This window comes from Elgaria multicarinata, chromosome 1 (genome assembly GCF_023053635.1).
Source record: "Elgaria multicarinata webbii isolate HBS135686 ecotype San Diego chromosome 1, rElgMul1.1.pri, whole genome shotgun sequence".
NCBI lineage: Eukaryota > Metazoa > Chordata > Lepidosauria > Squamata > Anguidae > Elgaria > Elgaria multicarinata.
Window position 1 is genome coordinate 124,324,869 of NC_086171.1, and position 24,640 is coordinate 124,349,508.

A 24,640-nucleotide genomic window follows, 5' to 3' on the forward strand; every position below is an offset into this window, starting at 1 on the left:
TGTACATGTGTCACACATATAGCATGACATACTGGGCAATGTTGGGCTTTGAACAGGGACTCCTTCGTACATAGAAGCATACAAAGCTGCATTATACTGAGTTGACTATTGGCCCATCTAGTTAAATACTTTCTATACCGGCTGTCAATGGCTCTCTAGGATGTAAAGCATCTGCTCTAATGCCCTGATCATGTACAATGCAAACTGGGTGATCTTAGGTCACTATCTTTTACCCCATTGTTGTGAAGATAAAATGGGAAGGGGAGTGAGCCATGTACATTTCCACACACATCACAAGCCATCTAGATGGAATACAAATAACTGAAAACAGGAAACTCTTTAATTTATTTATTTATTTATTACATTTCTATACTGCCCAATAGCCGAAGCTCTCTGGGCGGTTCACAAAAATTAAAACCATAATAAAACAACCAACAGGTTAAAAGCACAAATACTTAAATACAAAAAATAATTTTGCCTTACCATCAAGGCCGTAGCTACACTTAAGGTTTATCCCAGGATTGTCCTGGGGTCAAACCTGTTCATCTAAGTGCCACACAGAGCATCCAGCGCTCAGGCAGGGATGAACCCAGGATAATCTTGGGATAAACTTTAGGTCTAGCTATGGCCCAAGTGTTCAAAAATGACATTGTAAAAATGATTCCATGATGATATTGGCCTGAATTCTCCCAACAGATTCAACATCTGAAGTTTTGTTTTCAAAGTCCATCGAATGACACTATATACAGCAGGTAGGTCTGCTGCAGGTACAATGGGGTTAGGCATGGAGAATACAAAGTTGGAGCTGTGACCAGTTTTCATATGTCCAGCCCTGCTCCCCTTCAGACTTTTACGATGTATGCCAGGAGACGCTGATGTTTATATAGAAGACAATGAATGTTACATAAATAGCATGCAGCAGTAAAAGAATAGCATTTTTCTTGTTTTGTGAACCTGGGACTTTCAGGAAATCATTCTTATTTCTTGGAATTGGATTTAAGAGAAGGAATTCAAAGATGGGAAGAATAGAAATGCAGGAGTAAAATTGATTTGGAAAGAAGCCAGTACCAAAAGGAAGACATGGAACTAAATGAGTTATTGGTATATTCCAGTAACAGTAGTAATTTTGTCCTTGCTAGAAAGCAACAGCGGGAGAGAAGATTAAAGAAAGCAACAGGGAAAAATGGAAAACAGACACCCAGAAGGCAAGGGGAAAGAAAAGCAGTTAAAGCTGCAGAATTCAATAGAAACAGGGAGAGAGAGAGAGAGAGAGAGAGAGAGAGAGAGAGAGAGAGAGAGAGAGAGAGAGAGAGAGAGAGAGAGAGAGAGTAAAATAAGGCAAACAAATAAGAGGGAAAAAGTATTATTAAGAATACCAGAAATGGCAGAAGAAAACTATAAGGCTGAGGACTGATTTGACAACCCTTCCTTGTCTTGGGTTATCTTCCCTTGTAAATTAACCTGTGAATTACTAAATGTATGAATGATATCAATCAACCAACCAATCAATCAAAATTTTAACATTTTGACCATGGGTCATCATAGCAGGTTCAAATACATAAGGAAACAAAACAAGCAAGCACACACACACACACGCACACACACACACCTTAAAAAGTTGTCTGAATTGGCCCTGTAAGATGAAGGAATCTATTGTACTATCAGAAAATCCTGACAATACACTGTAACCCTTGTTCTTCTTTAAAATAATAGACCAATATTCCATGGTGCTACTTTTGCTGCCTTATTCTCAGGAAGATGCTTAGCAAAGGGCTTTACCAGGCTCCAAATGTACTCCGCTAGTGGAATCTCATTCGCTAAAGGTACCTTAGGATGGCAAAAGCTAAGCTTTTCCCCACCAAAGACAAGTAGCAGTGATTCCTTAAATGTCAATGTGTTCATTGCAGAAGCCCTTCTAACCTTTGCCTGGAAATCCCCAAGAAGGGAATTTCTACAATACCCTCAACAGTTCCTTCCAGTGCTGAATGGCCCTTATCATGAAGAATTTCCATGCTGCTGGACTTACTGTTTGGGATGCCTTCCTTGTGCTTAGCCTGAATATTAGTACAATGCAATACATTTCTACTCAGAAGTGAGTTCCATTGAGTTCAATGGGAATCACACCCAAGGAAGTGTGTCTAGAATTGCTGCCTATATCCTCTAGTTGATTAAAACTGTTCCCATTAGCACAAGGCTGAATAACACCCAGAGGTCCAAGGGCCATTTTTGCCCCCTCCAGATCTCCCTCATAGGCTATACCCCCTTGCAAATTATATAAAATGCTCTGTAGAAGCTACAGAGTGCTAACAAGGTCAAAATTAGCTTGCAAACAAGCTAAATTTGACCCTTTTGGCACATCATAGCCACTATGGACAGCTTTTTAAAAAATACAAAACTCTTGTTTTTTTTTTTTTTTTTTGCTGAATTTGGGGGCAGCAGGAGCTGCATATGGCTCAGGGTATGTGTGTTGTCCACTCCTGCGTTGATGGATAGACTGAGCAATTGCAATACTTAAAGCTCCGTCTGATGAGCTTTTTATTGCATGCTCGTTAATGGGCACTCACAGAGTTTGCAGAGGTCCCTCACATGACGTCGTCTGCCTCCCGCGCCCCTTCTGCCCCTTCTGGCCTTCCTTGACAAAAAACCAACCAAACAAACAAAAAAACATTAAGTCCGAATTTTTTTTAAACTCGGAATCGCTGCTTTCTCTTGCTGTGTGCAGGAGAAGCTGCACCATTAGAGCAGCGGACTCAATGGGCCTCGTGCTCGTTCTGTACTTCTTCTTTTGAAAAGAGGAAGTAACTGAGGAACAGAAGAAGCGAAGGTAGGGAGCATGTTAATGCCCCGTGAGATGAAGCTCTTACTTAGGAGCATCTTTTGAATATTTTGGACTGTCAGCATATCTCTGAACATACCCAGATCAGTCTTTAAGATTCGGTTTCATATCTGTAGCCTGAGAGCCCAATTCAATTTTCAATAAGTTTTCCAGGGCTGCATTCCAGTGGTGGGCGGGGCTGAAGGCAAAAGGGGAGCGGTCAAACTACCACAAATACCAGCATAGTTTGGCTTGAAGCTCATCCTGCCGGTAACTAAGCCTGAGGAGAGGTATTTCAGGCTTTTAGAATAGGGGGAAACAGCACAAAAGCCAACAAAACTCTTCTGGAGAACCCAGGGGGAATCTACACTATAGCTTAAAATGTTATTGATTGCTCTTGTTCCGTTATTAATTCTAACATTACTATTTTTAACTGAGCTCACTAGCGTTATTTACCTTTTCCTGTAACGCTATACCAGAGCACACTGTTTTGTTGCCCCATTGTCTGATCCTTGATCCTGTCCTTTCTATGATCCTCCCAATGCCCAGACTGTCTTTTCTATGATCCTCCCACTTCTGTTTTTGTGTTTTCTGTGCCTACTTTTCATCCCTTTATGCACGGAGAGGAAGTTGTCCCAACCAGGAAGTTGTCCCAAACAGGAAGGAGAGTGGAGGATCACGTGGCATTGGATTTACAACGCGACAGGGAATACAGCGATATAACAGTTCACATTGAAAGCTAAACAACGCTGTAAAACGGAACATAATTTAACCATAAAACATAATAAAGAATGCATCATGTGACCAGTGACATAATCAGAGCTATATGTACCATTATAGATACAATAGTGTAGATTCCCCCAGAGAACCAGCTTAGGACCCCGAGAAGGGCGGATTCAGCCCCCAGGTCTGAAATTCCCCATCCCTTTTTTTTAAAAAATAATAATAATAAAAGAGGTAGTGGGAGAGGAACGGCTGATGTAATAGGAAGAATCTAAAGACTATAAACAATGGCGACACCACAGCATGGTAGTTACCTCAACTGTGTGCAGACATGGACGTGACTGTTAGGCAGGAAACAACCAGATACAAGAATGAAGTTAATGTAACAAAGTGACCCAAAGTTCTATAACATCGTGCTATGTTTTCCATGCATTGATACATGTCTTTGACATTTACTTTTTTAGGGTTCGGAGGGTCTCGTGGCTCTTGCTTACTACCCAGCCATGCATCCCTCTGACATGATCTCCTTATTTCTTCTGGTTTTGATGTAGAATTTCCCAAGTGATATCCCAGAGTGGGACCCCTTACTAATGAATGGACCTTAGACAAAGGTCACTGAAACATTGCAGGTATTTAGCTTTGCCTTGCGGCCGAGATTGATGAGTCAGCTGGTCAATCTTATTTTTAACCCTTGACCTCACCTAACCATTACAAATTCTTCAGAGGAACCATCAATCTTCAGTCCCTGCTAGGTTGCAATTATAGTTCCGCTCAACATGGACTACAGAGACTCCGGACTTCTCCCATATTTCATGGGAATGTATCAAGAGCCTTCATGATTTTTGCAATCATGAAAAGTAGAGTTGGTGTGTAGTGTTTGTAGAAAGGGGAAAAGGCTCTGCAGAAAGTCCAGTGACAAACCAACATAAAAGTAAAGCTGTTGCATTTAGGTTCTTCTAAAAGGAATATTTGGGGTCTGTGCATGTGTGCATGTGATGAACAGCCACAGCAGCTAGCTGGGATTAATTTTGTCATGCAAATTCCATCGTAAGATCCGTAGCTCATTGTTGGAGACAGATAAGCTTTCGACCTTCAAGTTTAAAACAAACTGCTAACGTTGCAGCATCTGGGGATAAAGGGATACAGATGGCCAGATGGAGTCCTTATGATACAGGATGGAAGAGGCTCCCGCAAAGGGTTTGTGTTTCTGGTCAAGGTAAATCCTGAAGGGTTACCCCCCCCTCCCCATCAAGACAGAAATCCTAGCATTTTCCCTCCCTCATTTCCTTTCTTTTGCATAAGCCATTTCCAACCTGCGCCAGCAGGAATAATGTATGCAAACACCGGAAGCCTCTTGGATGCATAGTCAGTGGGGAACAGTCTGGCTACATGCGTTTTTACATATCTCCCAGCTACAGGAGAATCAAAGAGCCAACTGCAGAATGTTACAGCCCAAGGCTATCCTGTGGATTTATAAGACCCCTTGAAGGAGCTTGGATCCACAAGCCAATAATATGCCAAAGTTATTATTATACAAACATATATGTATATAGCAGTAGTAGGTTTTGGCCTCTCCCCATATAATGTGTTTTTTCCCCCTACCTTTTTCCTTTAATATTTTATAGGCTTCTATTATCTTTTAAATAAATTCTTCATTTAAAAAGTTGTTTCACTGGCTCAGAGCATTACATTATGGAAATCAGGCTGGTGTTAACTTATAATTTTCATTCTGAGGAATGCTGTGCACTCCAGAAATGATTGTTTTTATCTGAATTCATAAACCAAACGCATCCCATAGGCTTAGTGCAACTTACATTTAAACGTACATTTTGCCTGCCTGGGGAAATGCTCTCCCATCACACTTCTTTCTAACCTTCCCTATTCCTAGTCCTTCCACAAATAGATTTTGAAGGGGAAGAAAGAACTTGGGCCCAAATGAAGTCCTACATAATACACATAGATCTGTAATATTTGCTCAGGTGATTTACTTGTGTGCATAAGTTTACATAAAGCCCACAAAGTGCACTGATGTATATAATGGAATCTAAATCATATCAGCCTAACTTACTGTTATATGTTGTATCATTTTCCTGCCAATTCACATAAGGTTTTTGCTCACTTCTTTAAATTATCAATTCTTTTGTGGTTCTTTAAAAAAATAAAAATCTGTAGCCTCCCTTTGTCAGATGTTTCCAAGTTAGGTGGCAACCCTATTCCTTCATAGAATCATAGAATAGTAGTTCTGGAAGGGGCCTATAAGGCCATCGAGTCCAACCCCCTGCTTCAATAGAGTACATAAAATACAAAACAGTAAGTGGAATGGGAACTTTGGGAGACTAGAAAGACTTTGATCTACAGCAGGAGTATATAACCTGGTGTCCTCAGATGTTTCAGGTGACAACTCTCACCATCCTCCTCCTCATCAACAACTATTTATAAAGCACCATAACTGTGCATGGCAATGTACAAAGAGCAAAACAATAAAACAATGCCCTGCCCAAATGGATTACAATCTAGAAATCCCTAACCATTGTCCATCCTGGCTGGGGATGGTGGGAGTTGTAGTCCAATACTTCTGGAGGGTAGCAGGTTGCCTGCCTATGCTCCAGAGAATTGGAAAAATAGACTACAAAGAGTCAACTTAGGGACAAACTATACATTATGCTAATTGTACAACACGTAGCTGAACCTTCCCTTATACTTAATCTTATGTAAGCATTCGCATTGGGACCCCAGTGCTCCAGGAAGAGAGGGTTAAACCTCCCCCACCCCATTTCCTGCCAAAACCCCACCCACCCACAGGAGGCAGGGCCGGCCTTATGGGTTGGTGGGCTGGGCAGTTGCCCAGGGCGCTGCGCTGAGGAAGACACCAACCTGAGCTGAGGAGGGAGCCAAACTGTGCTGAAGGGGGCACCAAAGGCACTCCTCACGTGGAGCGCGTGGGTTGAAAAAGTAAAAGTCCCCACTGCCAATTTCAGGGGGAAATGGGTGGGGGTAAGATTTATCCCTCCCCTCCTTGATCACCATTGTCCCAATCCAAACTGGGCCTGAGCCCACTTACATGAGAGTAAAAAGGAAGATGAGCCTCAGATAATGCTACATGATTACCATAACATGTAGTTCAGCTCTAAGTGATGTCTCTAAAAGAGCCTGTTGCTAGAGTATGAATATGGGCTGAAAGCAGCTGAAGAAACACAGTTAATATAGAAAAGGGATTTTAAAAAAAGAAGTCAAAATCAGTGGTATTTTGTGTAAAAGAGGATATCAAACTTTCTCCCAAATATAGCTGCCAGATACTTATGAAGAACCAACATGTTCTCCTTCTGGTTTGATGAAAACAAAAGGTTAATGATATCCGCATAGATGCTGAGGACACCAGATCTTGGAACAGTGTCTGAAAATGGCTACATGCTGTCAGAATCAAGTTTTTTGTTGCGTGCACTCGGGGCTGCATCTATTTCTGCTCTGTGACTGTTTTGCATTTAATCATTCTTATGTCTGTTCTGTGCTGTTTACACATCGATCTGCAGTTTAAAAATGAATAAAATCTGCGCAAAAAAAAATTCTATTGAAATGTGTTTTGAGCATATATTCTCACAAAATACATAATTCTAAATTCTAAAATGTGCATTTTGGCACATTTTTGACCTGCATTGCAAACTTGCGAGAAGTGCAAAATGCAAAAGGTAACTATTTGGATCCGCACATAGACCAGGAATTGAGGACCTGGTCAGTTCGCTTCCCAATGTGGACTGAACAAAATCTTCAAGCATCCCTACCTGCACTCTCTCTGCCTTGTGCCTGCAATGATCTGAATTTCTTTCCCTGTATACCAAGAGGAAACAAGAAGGAAGACAATGGGAGAGACCTTGCAGTAACGGCACATATCATTTCTAGTGTCAGTTGATTTCAAAGGTATCATAGCATCTGGTATGGATGAATAAAGATTCCAGAGAGTTCTGGAAATTGGAATTATAAAGTCTCCAGAGGGAAACCATCTCAATGGGTTTATTACCCAAGTGGAGGCAAGAGGGGACAAAAATCTGAACCTCTACCAGGTCAGCCTCAGAGCCAAAGCACATTATTTATTTACTTATTTATTTATTACATCTTCTATGCCGCCCAGTAGCTGAGGCTCTCTGGGCAGTTCACGATTAAAACCATAAAATACAACCTGACAAGACACAATATAAAACTTTAAAAACTTTAAAAGAACCCTGTAAAAAGTAAAGAACAACCCAGCAACAGTGACAGCCCAGGAAAACCCTGTGTGAAAACACATAAGGGAGGGTTTTCCAGAGGGTGGGTGACGCTACAGAGAAGGCTCGCCATCGAGGTTCTTTATGGCAACACATTTCGGAATGGCCAGCAAGACCTCCTCTGAAGATCTTAAATTAGGGTAACCATATGAAAAGGAGGACAGAGCTCCTGTATCTTTAACGGTCGTATTGAAAAGGGAATTTCAGCAAGTGTCATTGTTATGCATGCAACACCTAGTGAAATTCCCTCTTCCTCACAGCCGTTAAAGCTGCAGGAACCCTGCCCTCTTTTGTATCTGGTCACTCTAGTATAGCTCCTGCAGCTTTAACTGTTGTGATGAAGAGAGAATTTCACCAGGTGCTGCATGCATACAAATGACACCTGCTGAAATTCCCTTTTCAATACAACTGTTAAAGATACAGGGGCCCTGTCCCCTACTTAAATGTTGGCCTGGGTGTATATAAGGGAAAGCGGCATGCTAGGTATCCTGGTCCCAAGTTGTTTAGGGCTTTATATGATAATAACATAATCTTGTATATAGCTTGGTAGCTAATAGTCAGCTGGTGCAGTTCTTTTAACACAGGTTTTATATGAGCGTATAATATAAATCAAGAGCACCCTAGCTGCTACATTCTGCACTAGCTGCAGCTTCTGAACCACAAACATGTTTAGCTCTACATACAGTGCATTGCAGTAGTCTAATGATCCACCTGCGCATGGATCACTGTGGCTAGCCTATCGCTATCCAGGAATGGGCATAGTTGGTGGACCAACCAAGTTGATAATAGGTGCTCTGGGCCTTGAGTGACAAAGATTGATCCAGGAGTGTCCCCAAACTATGAACCTGCTCCTTCAGTGCAAATTTGGCTGTAATTCTGCTGTAATTTGTGCATACTGCCCAGTGTGGTGTAGTGGCTACAGTGTTGGATTGAGAGTCAGTAAATCCATGTTCTAGTCCCCACTCAGCCATGGAAACTCACTGGGTGACCCTGGGCTAGTCACAGACTCTCAGCTCAGCCTACCTCACAGGGTTGTTGTTGTGAGGATAAAATGGAGAACAAGGGGAGGATTATGTACCCTGCCTTGGGTTCCTTGGAGGAAAAAAGGCAGGGTATAAATGTAGTAAATAAATAAATCTCCACAAATTCAGCTGTAATTTGCACATATTGCTCAAAAATCTGTGCATATTGCAGAACCTTCCAGAAATGCGCAAAAACCTCCAAAAATCCAGAAACTGGCCCGACTCGCTACCGATGGAGTCTGGTGCTGCAGCAGAAACCAAAACTACGTCCAGAGCAGGGGGGGAATGCTTAGGAATACTTATCAAAGCCCACTCCTCAAATGGATTCCTCCAACATCCCTAAGACAAGCCCCATCACAAGAACAGAAATATACACACCTAGCTGCATCCTGATGCCTTTGTTAATCAGACTCTGACCCCAACAAATGGCTGGTTCACACATGCATTCACATAATTTCATTTGACTACGCTTGCTTACTTAATGATTTGCAGTAGAATATGAGAACTGAGTTTTTCTGAGAAATTGAAAGTAATGTGAGCTGGTATAGAAGTTATATGCATGTGGTGCTGGACCTGTGATGGTCTATTTGCATGTGAAATTCACAGGTGTTGCAGTGAATGGTCTATATGCTGGACTTCTTTTTCTCTTCCTCTGTACTCCTTTTCATTGTAGACAAATTCCATAACCTTAAAGTAGGCTATAGACTCCTCATTTCTTGATTTTATACTCTTCATGCATACCCACCCCAGTTATTTTTTACAGATATAAAGAGGAGTCATTTAAGTTTGTGAAATGTAACATTTCAATGTCATGCTTGCCCAGTCTCTCCCATCACACATCTTTCTAACCTTCCCTATTCCTAGCTCTTTTACAAACAGATTTTAAAGCTAGGTGGAGAGAATGAACTCCTGCCCAAAGAGATCGGCGCTTAATACAACTGAATAGATCCTGTCCTACATCCCAGCCAATTGGATTTCCAAGCAAAGGAACATGGAACAGTTGTTTATCGCAGTGGAAGGGAAGGTTAGTATAGGCTTCTGGGTAGACATATACAGAATTGCACTTTTAGGAACTGAGTTACTGGAATAACAGAGCTCATGGTTTCGAAGGAGCACACAATTCCGTCCTCTGCCACTGAACAGATTGCATAATGTCTTACCCCAGTTTCTAATAACCATAAAATGCCACCGCTGTAGCTAACCTTCTGTAAAATGCCTATGAGCTCAGAGTCACTTGTACTGCATTTCCCCAGAGAGGCTGGTCAACATTAAGAATGTATAAAGTACAATTCTGTCGGAACATTTTGGCAACTATTTGTTATGATATTGCTTCCTGTCAAGCGCATAATGCAATTTTGTCTTCCCATAAAAAAATAAACGCTGTGTGTGTAATCGCAGACTCTTGTCATTTCCCCCATTCCCGGCACTAAATATTTAAACAAGGGGAGGCCACAGTTATCTCCCAAGCTAGCGATCGACTTCATGCGCTCAAGTCCCTGTGGTAGGGCTATCAATGAAATGGCCACCACAGCGCTGAAGAGACATGGAAGAGATAGCCATGAAAAGTCCTACCTGCCCACAGGCCAAGCCCATTCCTCTCTCCCCCATGCCATGCGGACATGATAAATTCAACTCCAGGGCATCAGCTCCAGACGCCTGCGTGACAAACAGAGAAAAGAAAATGTCAAATATTAACTGCCAAATGGTACACCACTTCACTGAAGGTAATTTCCCAAATGACAAGCTGATGTGTAGATAACTCACGGCATATGTAATATCCCCCCCCTCCCACATATCAATATTTATTTTAGTTCATGATTAATTCAAAGCAAAATGTAGCAAAACAAAACAAAGCAAAACCTTAAAGGGGACACATCTGAAAGGAAGCATCATTTTATAGTAACATCTTTAGTTAAGTCCCCACCCCATCCCGCCTCTCTCAATTAACACTGAACTCAGCTAAAGCGATGCTACACATTTTGCTGAACAGGGCAGATGGAATTCTGTACTGCCCCACCTCAGAGAGCAGATGAAAAGTGTGGGTACCAAGTGGTTGCATACAGCTCCCAGTAAAAAGCTTGTGTGCATCGTAAACTAACACTTTAGAAAGGGGGCTATATTAAACCATTCTACCTGGTATGCTGGTTTTCTATGTGTACAGAGTTTCTCACAATAGATATTTTGCTAATTATTTCAGATAACTGCTCACTGCTCCTGGGCTTGTCATGCTGTTAAATCTATTGCATCCATTTGACGTTGGTTTGCTTGTAAAATAGAAACAATTTTGGAGGACGTCATAATAACTGGGCAAACATATCAGAGGTCTGCAGAGAACATAAATTTCAGAAGGTGTAAACTAGCAGGAGACAGCCTGGTGTTCTGGGCTACAACTCCCATCAGCCACTACAACATAATCAAAAGTAAGGCATTATTGGAGCTGGAGTTCTAAAACATCTGGAGGACACTGCTTCGAACACCATGTTACATAAAACAGTGTGTGTGTGTGTGTGTGTGTGTGTGTAGCTGCAAACACCCTCCATGGGCCCAGTATGTCCCCATGCCTTCCTTGAGTGTCAATCCCCACGCACCTCACACACACTTGTGATACTAACAGAACAAAATGGCCGCTGTTCCTGGGCTGTCTAAGAGATTTCCCTTCAGCCTCACTTTTCCACTGGCTGCCAGTACATTGCTGATGTTGCCAAGGGAAGGCCCCATCTCTGATAAGCTTCTGCCAGCAGGCAAAGGTATATCATTAATTAAAGAAATAAATTAAAGGGCTTTCTGTAAAATCCACCCAGGCAGTGAACAGTGATTCAAAATAATAAAAACAACATTAACATTAAAACCAGCAATAAAACCTTCATTAAAACCTTCAAAACAATGATGAAAATCAGTAAAAATAATCCAAAAGGCCAAGTTTAATCAAAGTTGTGTTTTTACTAAGGATGTTTGAGAATTCCTCTTGAGGGGCGAAAACCTGACGGATTTTTCCAGTACAGCCTGGCAGCTTTTGTTCCATTTCCTCCCACTTGGGTCGACTTGGTCGGTAGCGACTCAATCCGCAGTTCCTGTGTTTTGTTTGTTTTGTAGTTGCAGCACTTCGTATGAATTTGATTTTGGGGGAGGGGGAATCCTGAAATTTGCACAAATGGGATCATACATTTTAAAATACTTTTTAAATCTGTGTACTTGTGCAAGTGCGCATGATTGCAAGTCCGCCTGTCCGCTATGTAGCCCCGCAGAGGCACAGTCCCCTCTTGCAAATGTCCTTGTCAGTTTCATTATTTCCACATACTACTTCACTTAGCCCTATTCCCTATTTATCAAAGAACTTGTCCATTTCATTGTCCCCTGATCCGGATGAATAGTGATCCTGATCAATAATGAACTGAAATGGATTTCTCATACACCCCTACTTCTCAATCACCTTGGCCAAAAATGTTACATTTGGGACCTGCCTGTAGGTACTAAATTCTACTAGGTCAAGGGAAGGTTTCTCGACAGGGTAATCCTATAATTACGTTTCAGTGCTCCAAGGATGGAGCATTCCAACATATTCAACATGACCCCTGCTGGCAGGATGGAAGGGAGGGAGCCACTCTTCCTACGGATTTGTGTCTCAGTGTTTTACTATTTCCCTCTCATTGCCCACAATGGGGGACATTATTTAGACCAGCTCTAGGGCCAGATCTACACCAAGCAGGATACAAGACTTTGAAAGCAGTTTGAAAACAGTATATAGGCCCCAACAGTTGTCAATACTGTTATAAAGCAGTAGTGTAGTTCCTGCCCAGGTCTGGTCTAAATATTTCCCCTGTGCTGGGGGAAAGGATCAGGAGGACTTTGGCTCCTGTGGATCCAAGGCCTCTACTGGTCCAACTATACCATGTCTTGGATCCTTCCTCTTTTCATCTCTCCCAAAATTGGACTTTCCGCAGGGCCAGAGAATAGAAAAACTAATCTTTCCTATGGTCTTAATAAAGGTCTTATTAATAAGGATTAGGCTTATTAATAAGGATTTCAGCCTTAACAAAAATCTATTACTGCCTCCTTTAAGCAAGAAAAAATAACCCCCTCCTGCAAAGAGGTATTAATTACCTCCCTTAACCATTGCAACAGCCCTACCTTGGCTGATTTAATCAGACAGAAGGGACCATGTTTAAGAATACAGGTGATAGCCCTCACCATTACAGAAACCCTGTCCATATCCTAACACTGAAACTCAATCCAGACAAGATGGAGGTACTGTTTGCTGGTGGTTCGTCTGTCCGGCTAGGTGATGTTCACTCTGTTCTGCAGGGGGTTGCACTCTCCCTAAAGGATCAGGTTCATAGTTCAGGGGTGCTCCTGGATCCAGATCTGTCACTTGAGGCACAGGTGGACTTAGTGGCAAGGAGCACCTTTAATTAGCTTAGGCTCATATACTAACTGTGCCCTTATCTGGACAGAGATAGCCTAGCTATACTTATCCACACTCTGATAATCTCTCATCTGGATCATTGCAATGTGTTATACGTGGGGCTGCCTTTGAAAACAGTCCAGAAACTTCAGCTTGTACAAAACAGGGCAGCCAGACTGTTAACAGGGACTGGCCAATGAGACATTACACTAGTCCTTTTTCAGCTTCACTGGCTGCTAATTCGGGTCCGGGCCTGATTCAAAGTGCTGGTATTAACACTCAAAGCCCTAAATGGCTTGGGCCTCCTTCCATATGCGCCTGCCCAGACCCTATGATCATCTTCACGGGTCCTTCCATGAGCCCCTGCCAAAGGAGGTGAGGCAGGTGGCTACTAGGAGGAGGGACTTCTCTGCTATGGCACCCTGGCTGTGGAATGAGCTCCCTAAGGAGGTTCGCCTGGCACCCACATTATATTCTTTTTGACGCCAGTGAAGACCTTCTTATTCTCCCAGTATTTTAACAGTTTATCATAGTCTTTTAACCTTGATGTTTTAAATCTGTATTTTAAATCTGTATAAAGCTTTGTATTGCTGCTCAATTTTACCCTGGTTGTGTATTTATATTGTGCTTTTATACTGATTGGTTGTTTTATGCTTTTGTTTGTTTTATACTTGATTTGGGTCTGATGGTTTTAAGTGTTGTGAACAACCCAGAGAGCCTTGGCTATTAGGTGGTATAGAAATGAAATAAATAAGTAAGTAAGTAAATAAATAAATAAATAAATAAATAAATTCTACAAGCTGAAAAGGATCGAGCACAACTGGACAGGTCTCCAGGGATTTGGGGTGTATTCCAGGGTCTGCAGCGGTGACGGGGAAGTATATTCTGCCTGCAGTTCCCTCCTGCTGCCAGAATGACATCATTGGATGCAACCCAATGTTTGGTGTTTAGTTTCCCTTGATATATATACACTCAAAGGGTCAAGTGCAATGTAATGCAAGAATCAGGAGATGATAGGTAACCCTTGCATAAAATCTCACAATTGCAACTGTTTGGATTTCTTCAAACAATTAGTGGAATTGCTTTTATGGAAACCTGCAATTACTTATCACACATTGCATTTGCCCAGGGAAGGTCGTGCATGAAAATGTATCATGGAAATTTGTCTTCAAGCCCTATTCATTTGGGGTTAGTGAGCACATCTCATCCCAGCCACTTCTTTTCTTCTCTTCTCCATCTTCTAAGGTGTTTTTTTCAAGTGATTTCTAAGTACAAAACACATTTGCTTTACAGAAAGAAGTACAAGCCCAAAGTTGGACCACCTACTTTGGGCTGCTCATTGGACCACCTAGTACTATAAAAATAAAATAAAAAGAACAATAAAAAATTAAAGTTGGGCCACCTGTCTAAAGACAAGACAACACCTTTATGAGGCTGCTGAATTCTGATAGAATGCACTCTTGCGATTGTTCCCAACTTGAATTCAAGCATAGCACAAAAGGAATATAGGAGGGTGGAGGAGAGAGAGAGAGAGAGAGAAAGTTAACCAAACTTCTTCAGAGGTTTATAAAGGTCAGGTTTAATTTTGAGATATGATTAAGTTCAGGAAAGAGGTCTTATTTTATCTGAACAGTTTCCCCATCGCTATGAATTATGAAGGAATAACGGGTCTATCATGATTAAACGAGCCATGCCCCGAAGATCTTTATTCAACACTCAGCAAGAGAAACGTGGCGATTTCTAGAGAATTATGATGCAGACTTCAGGAAACCGGTGGTTGAAACGAAATCCATTATCTTCAGATGAAGACACCATTAAAACAGGTCCAGGCAACTTAGCATTTCTGCTCGGGCGCTGATAACTTCATAGGAAGGGGAGAGCAGAAGTAGAACTTTGCCCACCTCGTCCCAATTAAAGCGCCTCAGGTGGAAGGCCTCAGTTCATCAAGTATGGTTTTAAAGGATACTTTTAACACAGACAGCAGCAACCAGAAATCTGAGTATGGAAGCCACAGCAGTTTCTTGGGCCCTGTCTTGCACCTTCAAAACACTTTTGGAATATCTTATCACTTGAGCTAGAGATTAATCAAGCTACGCTTCTCCTTAGAACACTTTTGTGTGGGCCAAAATAGATGTGGCCTTACTTGCAGGTAAGCATTTAAGCATAGGGTTTAAAAAAACTTTTAATAGTCATCTTGGGGTAGGGTGGTGGGGAAGTAGGATTGGGACCGTGACACATGGGGAGGTGTTTTTTTTTTAAAAAAAAAACTCTTTCCCCTCACCATGGTCCTGAAACAAATCACACACACACCCTCCAAGCTGTTATTAATCCCACAGAGAACATGTTATTTGAACGGGAGCTTCCTTCTCATGGCAAATATGGGGTGCGGGTGTGGTGGTGATACTTGTCAGAACCACAGAAGTGTGTGTGTGGGGGGGGGTCAGGCCGGGTTAAACCTCTCCTCCCCACAGTCCCAATCTTACTGGGGGTGGGTAGGCTGAAGTGGCTTTTTAAAAAATCTGTGCACAATGCATGCAATGAATCTCTCATCTACTTTGGCCCTGAAGCAGCTTAGTGTATGGGATATAATTCAGTGGCTTACCACATGCAGATGATCCCAGGCCCCATCCCTGGCATGTCCTATTATTATTATTATTATTATTATTATTATTATTATTATTATTATTATTATTATTCCCGACACTGGGACTGAAGGCAGCTTTACAAAATTAAAGCATATACAATTAAAACATATAAATGGAAATTACAAAAAATAGAATTAAGCCAACTATAATATGAAAAACATTTTTAAAAATTAAAAGGCAAATAACAATATCCAATGCATTAAGACAGGACCAGAGTATTCCCAAAGACCTCCTGGAACAAAACAGTTTTTGCCTGTCTCTGGAAGCATAGCAAGGAGGCAGCCAGTCTAACCTCCCTGGGAAGGAAGTTCCAGAGCACTGGAGCAGCCACTGAGGAGACCCTCTCCTGCGTTCCCACCAGGCATGCCTGTGATGATGGCAGGACCGAGAGAAAGGCCTCCCCTGAAGATCTCAGAGCACGGACAGGCTGATATGGGAGAATACGGTCTCTCAGATAACCTAAACCTCAGCTGTATAGGGCTTTATAAGTCATAACCATCTCATCCATCTCTGCTCCAATACCTTGCCCAGAAATGGAATATTGGAGACTGGTCAGTAATTGTTCAATAAGGTGGGGTTCAAGAAGGGCTTTTTCAACTTGGGTCTTACCACCACCTCCTTCAAGCAGGCTGGCACCCAGTTAAAAGGATCAAGTAGAAAGTGATGCAGAAGCCCCCTGCCTGAGACCTTGGAGAGCTACTGCCAGTCAGAAAAGGGCATAGTGGAGTTGATGGACAATAGGCTGGTCTGGTATAAGGTACCTTCTACCTGAAAAAAGAGGAGGAGCTGCCTTGCCCTTTCGAACTGCTAAAGATGGAGGCAGCCATACACTTCCTCAATGGGCATTATGGATGGATGTATAGAAGTATAGCACTGGAACATTACTATCAATAGATATAATTTGGGTTAAGCCCAGCAGAGACTGGTGGCTCCAATTTTGAAGGGGCTGTGAATCCATTCTTGGTTTCAGTCAGAACCAGCCAGAACTCTAGGGAAGCTTTCCAAACACCTGGGATAGCTCCTTTGGAATTCCTGCTGGTTCTGACTGAAAGGCAGAATCGACCCACAGCCCCACCAAAATCAGAGCCACCAGCCCCCACTGGTTAAGCCTAAACAAAGAAGACACAACAGCAGCCTCCATGAATGAGGATTTATAAATCTACATCCACATTCCCATCAAAGTGAACATTCTTTGGGTTTTGCCGGTTTTGCTCTTTTGGCCCTCTATCAATGATGCCAATCCATATTCGGCCCACAATTGGAGTGATATGAAATAGCAGAGGTGTTTCAATAACAGTAAGTTATTGTAAGAGTCAAGGGTAAAAAGTACTTTAGCTGATTTGCACTCAACAATGTTACGCGCTCATGTTGACTTAGCTAGGCAGGAACAGTCTATGCTCATCCTTATTACTTAGGCAAAATTAGAATTTGGCTTGCATTTTGATATTTCTGAGCGACAGGAGTGACTTTTGCCTGCTGTGTGGCCATGGTTCAGAAACTCCGAAGAGCCCAATCATGAGAAATGCTATCCATCATTTTCCTCAAGCCTTCCCCTTCCTGTTGAGCTTCACAACCTATGCATGTGGGGTTGTTGTTATTTTTGTTATTTGCTTCCATGACAAGTTGACCTTTAGCGTACATGGGCTGGCCTCCTGTGGAGACCAAACTACACACCCTCTAGGGCTTATGCACCTTGGAAGGTCACAAGTATTTGGCAGTGAGTTGTTTAACTTTTCTTTTTTTAACAAATATTCTTGTAGGACTGTAACATGGGATGCAATGCTGAGAGTTTAGAAAATTAGAGTGATTTCATGTTATGATTTTGAAAAGCGAAGAGAGAGAACTTATGTATTTGAAGGCAGCAAAGTTTCAGTCTCTACAAGTGTGAAGGCCAGATGGAACTGACAGGAAAGTTTGTCTTGGCCATTCCTAAAAGTCTAAAGTGGAATCTCACAAAGTATACTCTCCATTCATTTCAGAAGAAGAACTTGGGGCGGAATCCAGTGATGACCATCCGCCAGGGGACCTGGCCACTGATTTTGGTTTGTATGTGGCCAGCCCTGGGCAATTCCATTCCGCAATTGGCCTCTAGTGCTTGTGGAGCAACAATTTAGCAATTCCAGGGGCAGGCCCTGAAATTTATTTATTTATTTTATTACATTTATATATCGCCCCATAGCTGAAGCTCTCTGGATGGTTTACAAAAGTTAATGACCAGATATGCTTACAGAAGTTAATGACCAGAAATGACCAGATATGCTTTTTTTCTGGAAGGGGCAGGTCGGTAGAACTCCGCTGACCTGCCCCCTTCCAGAAACAAGCATCTCCACTCTTTTTAGGTCACCCCAGAAGTGCTAAATCACCGTTTCGCAAGTGGACGGGGCTGCTTGCGGAATGGAATTGGCAGGGCTGGCCACACACGGATCAGCTGAGCTAGCAGATGCACAGTAGTGAATTCTGCCCTTGGACAGAACCAAGATATTATGGATGCAAGGAGTTAACAGGTTCCTCCAACATTGGGGAGAGGGGGATTTCAGTTTTCAGTAGGGGGAAACGGAAGAACAAGATTCATTATCAGACATTTGTTGTGGTGATTTTGCTTCTTTTTTAAATCTCCTATTATGTACAGTAAATATTATCAGCAAAGGACAACAAATTTATAAAGCAAACCTGTTTTGAAGCAAAGAGATTTGTGTCATTTGCATGAAACCTAGCATATAGGCCAATTAAACTGCTTGGTCACACATTTGCCCTGAACCAGCCAAGAGGTATTCCAAGCACATAGAGAAATACTCCTGAAACTGAATGTTAAATGTGCAATTCCACCGCTTGATCCATCAGCCAAGGCTGTGCATGCTTACCTCTCTTTGTATATTCTGAATAAAGCTGTTTAGGATGCTGGTCATTAATTTTTAGGGGTATCTAATCAGAGCTATGTAAGCATAGCTTTGGCTGCTGTACACTTGTCAATTTGATTTGGGTCCATTGCATAGAACCAGTGAGATGATTCCTTAAGGATAATCATATGTGACCTGAAAAAACAGAGTGGGTCGGTGGGGTCCTTCCAACGAAACAATGTCAGTGCTGGAGATGACAAAGCCAAATTATTACTAATATTTTACTTCAGTTCTTCAAGGACCTACAGTTTGATTCCTTTCTGTGTGATATTAAATATATATTTGCTTAAATCTTTCAGAGAATTTCATAATAGGTCAATCTATTTCTGCCTCAACTGAAAAATAATAAAAAGGGTTTGCAATCCAAGGCACTTGTTCACACATGCATCTGTAATGCTTGATCTTTCGATATGATTATTTGGAGCTGAATGTGCGGACTTCTGCCACTGAAAGAGAATGTATTTCAAGTTATACAACATGTCTGTGTGTGATCTCGGGTGGCTCTCGCCCACACGCAAATCATCAGTTCATCTTTCAATCAAGGTGAATAACTTAGAACATTTTAGAAAGGATGAAAAACACGTTCAAATCAAGGTGATGTTATTCATTGTTATGTAATCCAATATTAAATGTTCATGGTGAATGTGAGCTACCCACATGGCTACGCTTAGCTCTTTCATGCGTCGTCTCCACTCTTTATCTTTCCAAAGCTGTTGGAGAAAAGCAAACGAGTCCACCCCCTTGATTCCTCACACCTTTCCCACCATTACTGCAGAACTGCAAATAGCACAAAGATACAGAAATCTCTCCCTTTCTCTCTCTGCTCTTTTGCATAATGGCATAAGAAACATATTTTCTACGATCACATCTGGCATTGTTCTTTCTGGATGGAAAGCAAAATAAGTAACAGAATACATTTGCTCAAAAATGCTGTAATTCTGCACAAATTACACATATCAATTACCCTGCTCTGACATCATCAAAACCCAGATTCCTATAAAAGGTGGCCAGGACACCAGCCAAAGTCTTTTAAAACCTTTTTATGGTGATCTGAAAAATAAGGATAATCTCCTATTGGTCTCTTATGCTGCAATCCTATACTCACTTACCTGGGATTAAGTCTCATTAGATAGAATGAGACTTACCTTTGAGTAGACACACATAGGTTTGTACTATTTGGCATTTAAATATTAGATCAGGAGTAGGCAACCTTTTGGGTTCAAGCAGGGCATAATTGGAAATTTAAGAAACTGTCCTGGGCATACCCGTAAAATGGCTGCCCTGGGTGGGCATGGCTAGTCAAAAGGAGAAGTAACACACCCATAATCATTTATGGGAAATTAAGGCCGTAGCTAGACCTAAGGTTTATCCCAGGAACATCCCAGGTTCGTCCCTGCTTGAGCGCTGGATGCCCTGTGTGGCACTTAGATGACCCCAGGACAATCCTGGATAAACCTTAGGTCTAGCTACGGCCTAAGAGGGCAGCAGCTAGAGGCCCCTACTTTGCTCTGAAGTCGTCCCAGTTGCCAGTAACAAAATACAAAAACATTTTTAAAATAAAAATTTGGAGGACTACAATGTCCCTATGAGCACTAAGGAAGATGTCTAGGGACACGTTTGTGCCTATGAGCACCATGTTGCTTACCCCTGATTCAGATGCACAATCTAATCCTACACGTGATTATTTGGAAGCAGGTCCCACTAAATTCAGTGGAATTAGGGCCTACGGGCACATTCAAATGGTATCACTGACTCCCTACTGGGAATAGGGGATTCCATATTTTAATGGTTCTATATTAAAAATAAAATAAAATAAAATAAAAACCCTGCTCATGGGGTGGGGGGAACCCATCAAGGAGAAGTCTTGGCTGAGCTCTTCTCCTTCACATACTGGTGTTGAGTTGCAAGGAATTATTTCCCCTGTCCATATGGAAGCATTCAAACATGCAAACTCCACCTGCAGCCCAGAGTGGTATAGTCCTGGAGAAAAATGTTCCCTGTTTCTGGGAAATGGTAGACAGAATTGCAGCCGCTCTTATATTTTTAACATATACACATATCTTCTTTCAACCAATATATTACTGTCTTGATTTATTTATTTATTTATTTATTTATTACATTTTTATACCGCCCAATAACCAAAGCTCTCTGGGCGGTTCACAAAAATTAATAAAGTATTTCTTGCTCAACCCAGACTCAACAGTATTTTAAGAGTTGCTTTAAACACACACACACACACACACACACACACACACACACTACAAATTTCAGGTCTTTGTCCGAGATGTTTTCATTTGTGCACGATGGTATTTATATTACAGAAAAACCAACAAACTGCTATTATGTGGCTTTAGTGCTGCTTTTTTTGGGGGGGGGGGGTTGCAAATCTGTATTAGAACCAGAACAGCATTAAACGAGCCTTTTATACTTTAAATATTCAAGAGTTTTATATTCAAAATTTCTTCTGGTGCTGTCAAACTAGAGTGCCTGAAGGCAAAGTAAGATCAAGTTAGGTTCTCAAAGGTAGAATTAAATTTTATCAGGGCATCCGTCATAATATGCAGGTTGCTTAAAATGCAAATAAAAAGTGTAGCGATTCAAAGGCTAAAGAATTTTCAGGTAGAATGCAAAGTCCAGGGGACCATTTCTATGGAATAGATTCATTTAATTTACATTTCTATCATTTTAATGAAAACATAGAACAAACAAGCAATAATGGATCTGTTTTAAACTCTCATTTCTCATTTGAATTTCCTTTCTTTTGCAGTCTCTCTCATGGCATAAAAAGTACAAACGGGTAAGAGAGAGAAAATAGGAAGAGAAAGCATATTAAGAGCCCATTACCTCAGCCATTTTTGAAAGTTCAGTCCAATCGTCTTTATTATAGCTGCACATAATGCTGGCGATGACAATCTGAAAAGATAAGTATTGGTTTAAACAATGCTGCTGTATCCCTGAATAATTCCTTCTGCATATATTGCTATGTGTTTGCTTTCAAATTCCTGTTCTCCACAAACTTCTAGTGATCCTGTTTTGTTGTTGTAACTGCAGGGTACAGCAGTCTTGGGAATTTAAAAAGTCACTGGCCCCGTTCAGACAACACGCTAAACCATGCTGCTTAACCACAAAATGGTTAACGGAATGCATTAACGGCAAAGGATACTGAATGTTGAACAAACTGGGAGTTAAGAGGCACCAGACAAGTAATGATATTTCAGCATATCTGACCTGAAATCAGAGGAGCACCTAATGCCCCCAGTTACCTAAATCTTGAGACATGAAATTGTAAGACAATCATGCCAAATACCAATGCAGGAAATTCAGTATTTTAACAAGTAACGCTTTTCAAAATCCTAAATTCAATAGCACCTCTAATTGGAAGGTTGGGCAATGGCCGAGTTCAAATTAGGATAATATAAACATGAATATCTACAAGCAAATTGGATTTAGGAAAATCTGCCTGAAAATTTTCTGTCTCCCACCACCACCACCACCACTGTTTTTTAATATATATTTTTACAACTGCATTTTCCTACTCGGAAACCATCTCCATGTAAGAAAAAAAAAAATGTAATGTGCAAAAGGCCCTTAAATCTTTTAATAGACACATAAAATAGTTTGCAGAAGCTACCGCTTGGGAGATACATGGGAAATTGGCAGCAACCCAGAAGCACAGGAAGTAATTGCTTCTCTTTAGGTATTAAATTAGCATAGCCAGAGAAATGGTATTATTACCGGTCGCGGGAGTTGTGAATGGGTCACGTTGTTCTTACCTTGAATACCTCTCAACTCTGCCTAGGTACCCTCTTGCATTTCATGACCTTTTGGGCCCACTGATTACACACTACACCAGCCTCCTCCAACCTGGTTTTTGCATACAGGTACATGCGTGTGCACATGCACACATCTGGGCCAGATTTAGGAGCAGGAGACCCAGGCACCTGTCTGGGTGCAAGGTTCAGGGGGCGCCAGGCTCTTGGGGCACCTGGCTATCAACTCTCCACTTAGCTGCTGGAACCAATGACAGAAACAGTTTACCTTCACATAAAACTGGCAGTATTGACACAACATAGCTGGCCTTGGGTGAACTTCTTTGAAATAATTATATGTGGGGGAAATTACAACAGTGCCCATGCAACAAAGGGATGAATCAGGCCCACACATTGTGCAATCAAAGTCAGAAACTCGGCTATTCAATTAAAAAGAAAGTGTTCAAAAGCTTAGGATATGGCCGCACATCCTAATCACCCACATGTTTAGTGTGTGTTTTTTAACGGCTTTTAATGCTTTATGTGTGTATGTTCTGTGTTTTAGAATTTTAAATGTCATATACTCGTTTTTATCTTAATTTTAGAATTTCTGTAAACCGCCCAGAGAGCCCCAGCTATGGGAGTGGTATATAAGTGCAATAAATAAATAAAAATAAATGAAAGCTGAACAAGCGGAAGGGGCACCAATGATGTTCTTCCCTTTGGATGTCTTTGGTTTAGAGCTGGCCCTACTACACTACCACAAACCATTATCCTCCACTGTTCATACACAGGACTGGGCAGAGGGGGGGGGTCAGTGGGGTCAGTTGGCATAGGCCTACAATTTGAGGGGGCCTACTCCGAGCCCCCCTGGGCAAAGTTGCTTGATTTTTCTGTTGTTGATGATGAATTTGCCCAAAGAAAAGCACGTAAAGCATTTCTGAATGTGAAGAAGTGATGTCTTATAAACACCTTGAATAAAAGTGCTTGTCATTACCTTTTTAATAAATCATTCTAGTTCATATGTATTTAGAACTGATTAAAAAAAATACTTAATGAGCAGTTTGAAATGGGGCCGACATTTCCGATCTGGCCTGGGTTTACTACCAGCTTTGCCCGGCCCTGTTCATACATCTAAGTGAGATGCAGTCTACTATTATACCGCACACACACTGTTAATATGTATGCTGCTGCTGGACTCTTGCTAGTTTTGCTACAGCATTCATCTGTTGCCATTGTACCCCAATTTTTGTCTGAAATGGAGTGAGGCGCAATGACTAATAAATCTGTCACCTACTATAGTTTATTTGCTGGAACAAATTGTGATTTCGTAAAAGGATGTTATTGTCTATTATCTGACAGCAACAAAAGCCGGTGTCTTGTAGCTTCATTATGTGCATATGAGGGAGGAGTAGGTTTGTGTTTATAGCAAAATTATTTCAAAGATTTGGTTTAAACCTTCCCTGTGGGGATAATAGTGATTGACAGTGCTGTCCAAAAGCCTTTGTTTTCAGTAAGGGAAGGCAAGAAGAAAAAGGAGAGAAAAAATGTTTAATTGGATTACTGACATATGTACAGTTAAGAGAATGGCTTAATTTTCGAATAACTTGGTTCTTAACCAATCTTTCTATTCTGTTTAATAGACACTCACAATTATTTACACCACTTAAAGCAAAATGCTTGCATTTAAATGTGTATAGATCCAGTTCAGCCTACAATACAAGTTGGTCTGGTTGCTTAAAGAAGTTTATATCAGAGTGTTTTATAATTATCACACTGAAATTCATTTTCAAATGATCTTCCCTTCAATTGTAGTTGACCTAATTTTTTACCAACGTTAAAATAATGTGTGTGTTTTTCCTGGCTGTAGCTCTACCATGCAAGGTCGTTCAACTATTTTCAGTTTCTCTGTAGCATGCTGGACATCTTCCAGTTTGTATTTATACCAACGGTGCTAGTTCCAACTTTCGTTCACTTTGTGTGTGTTATTGTTGTGATCCCCCACTCACTTATCCTACAGGTGGAGTATGCATGACCATTTCCTGTCCAAATAATAAACCCTATGCCCTTCTAGGTCAAATTTTGGACCTTCTGATTTGAAAGTAAGGGTCATGGCACCCACTCAGAA

General features: G+C 41.4%; 1 protein-coding gene across 3 annotated transcripts in view; it reads right to left on the minus strand.

Annotated features, from left to right (window-relative positions):
- The window catches only part of DPYD (dihydropyrimidine dehydrogenase), a 608,504-nt gene that overhangs the window by 165,480 nt on the left and 418,384 nt on the right, over nt 1-24,640 (minus strand). For 2 of the 3 annotated variants that reach the window (XM_063136148.1, XM_063136141.1), the window contains 2 exons: nt 21,608-21,676; nt 10,392-10,475 (listed from right to left, as the gene is read on the minus strand). In XM_063136148.1, the coding sequence (XP_062992218.1) occupies nt 10,392-10,475; nt 21,608-21,676 (153 nt within the window). The remainder of the gene's footprint in view (nt 1-10,391; nt 10,476-21,607; nt 21,677-24,640) is intronic. The other variant, XM_063136158.1, reaches the window with a different exon arrangement.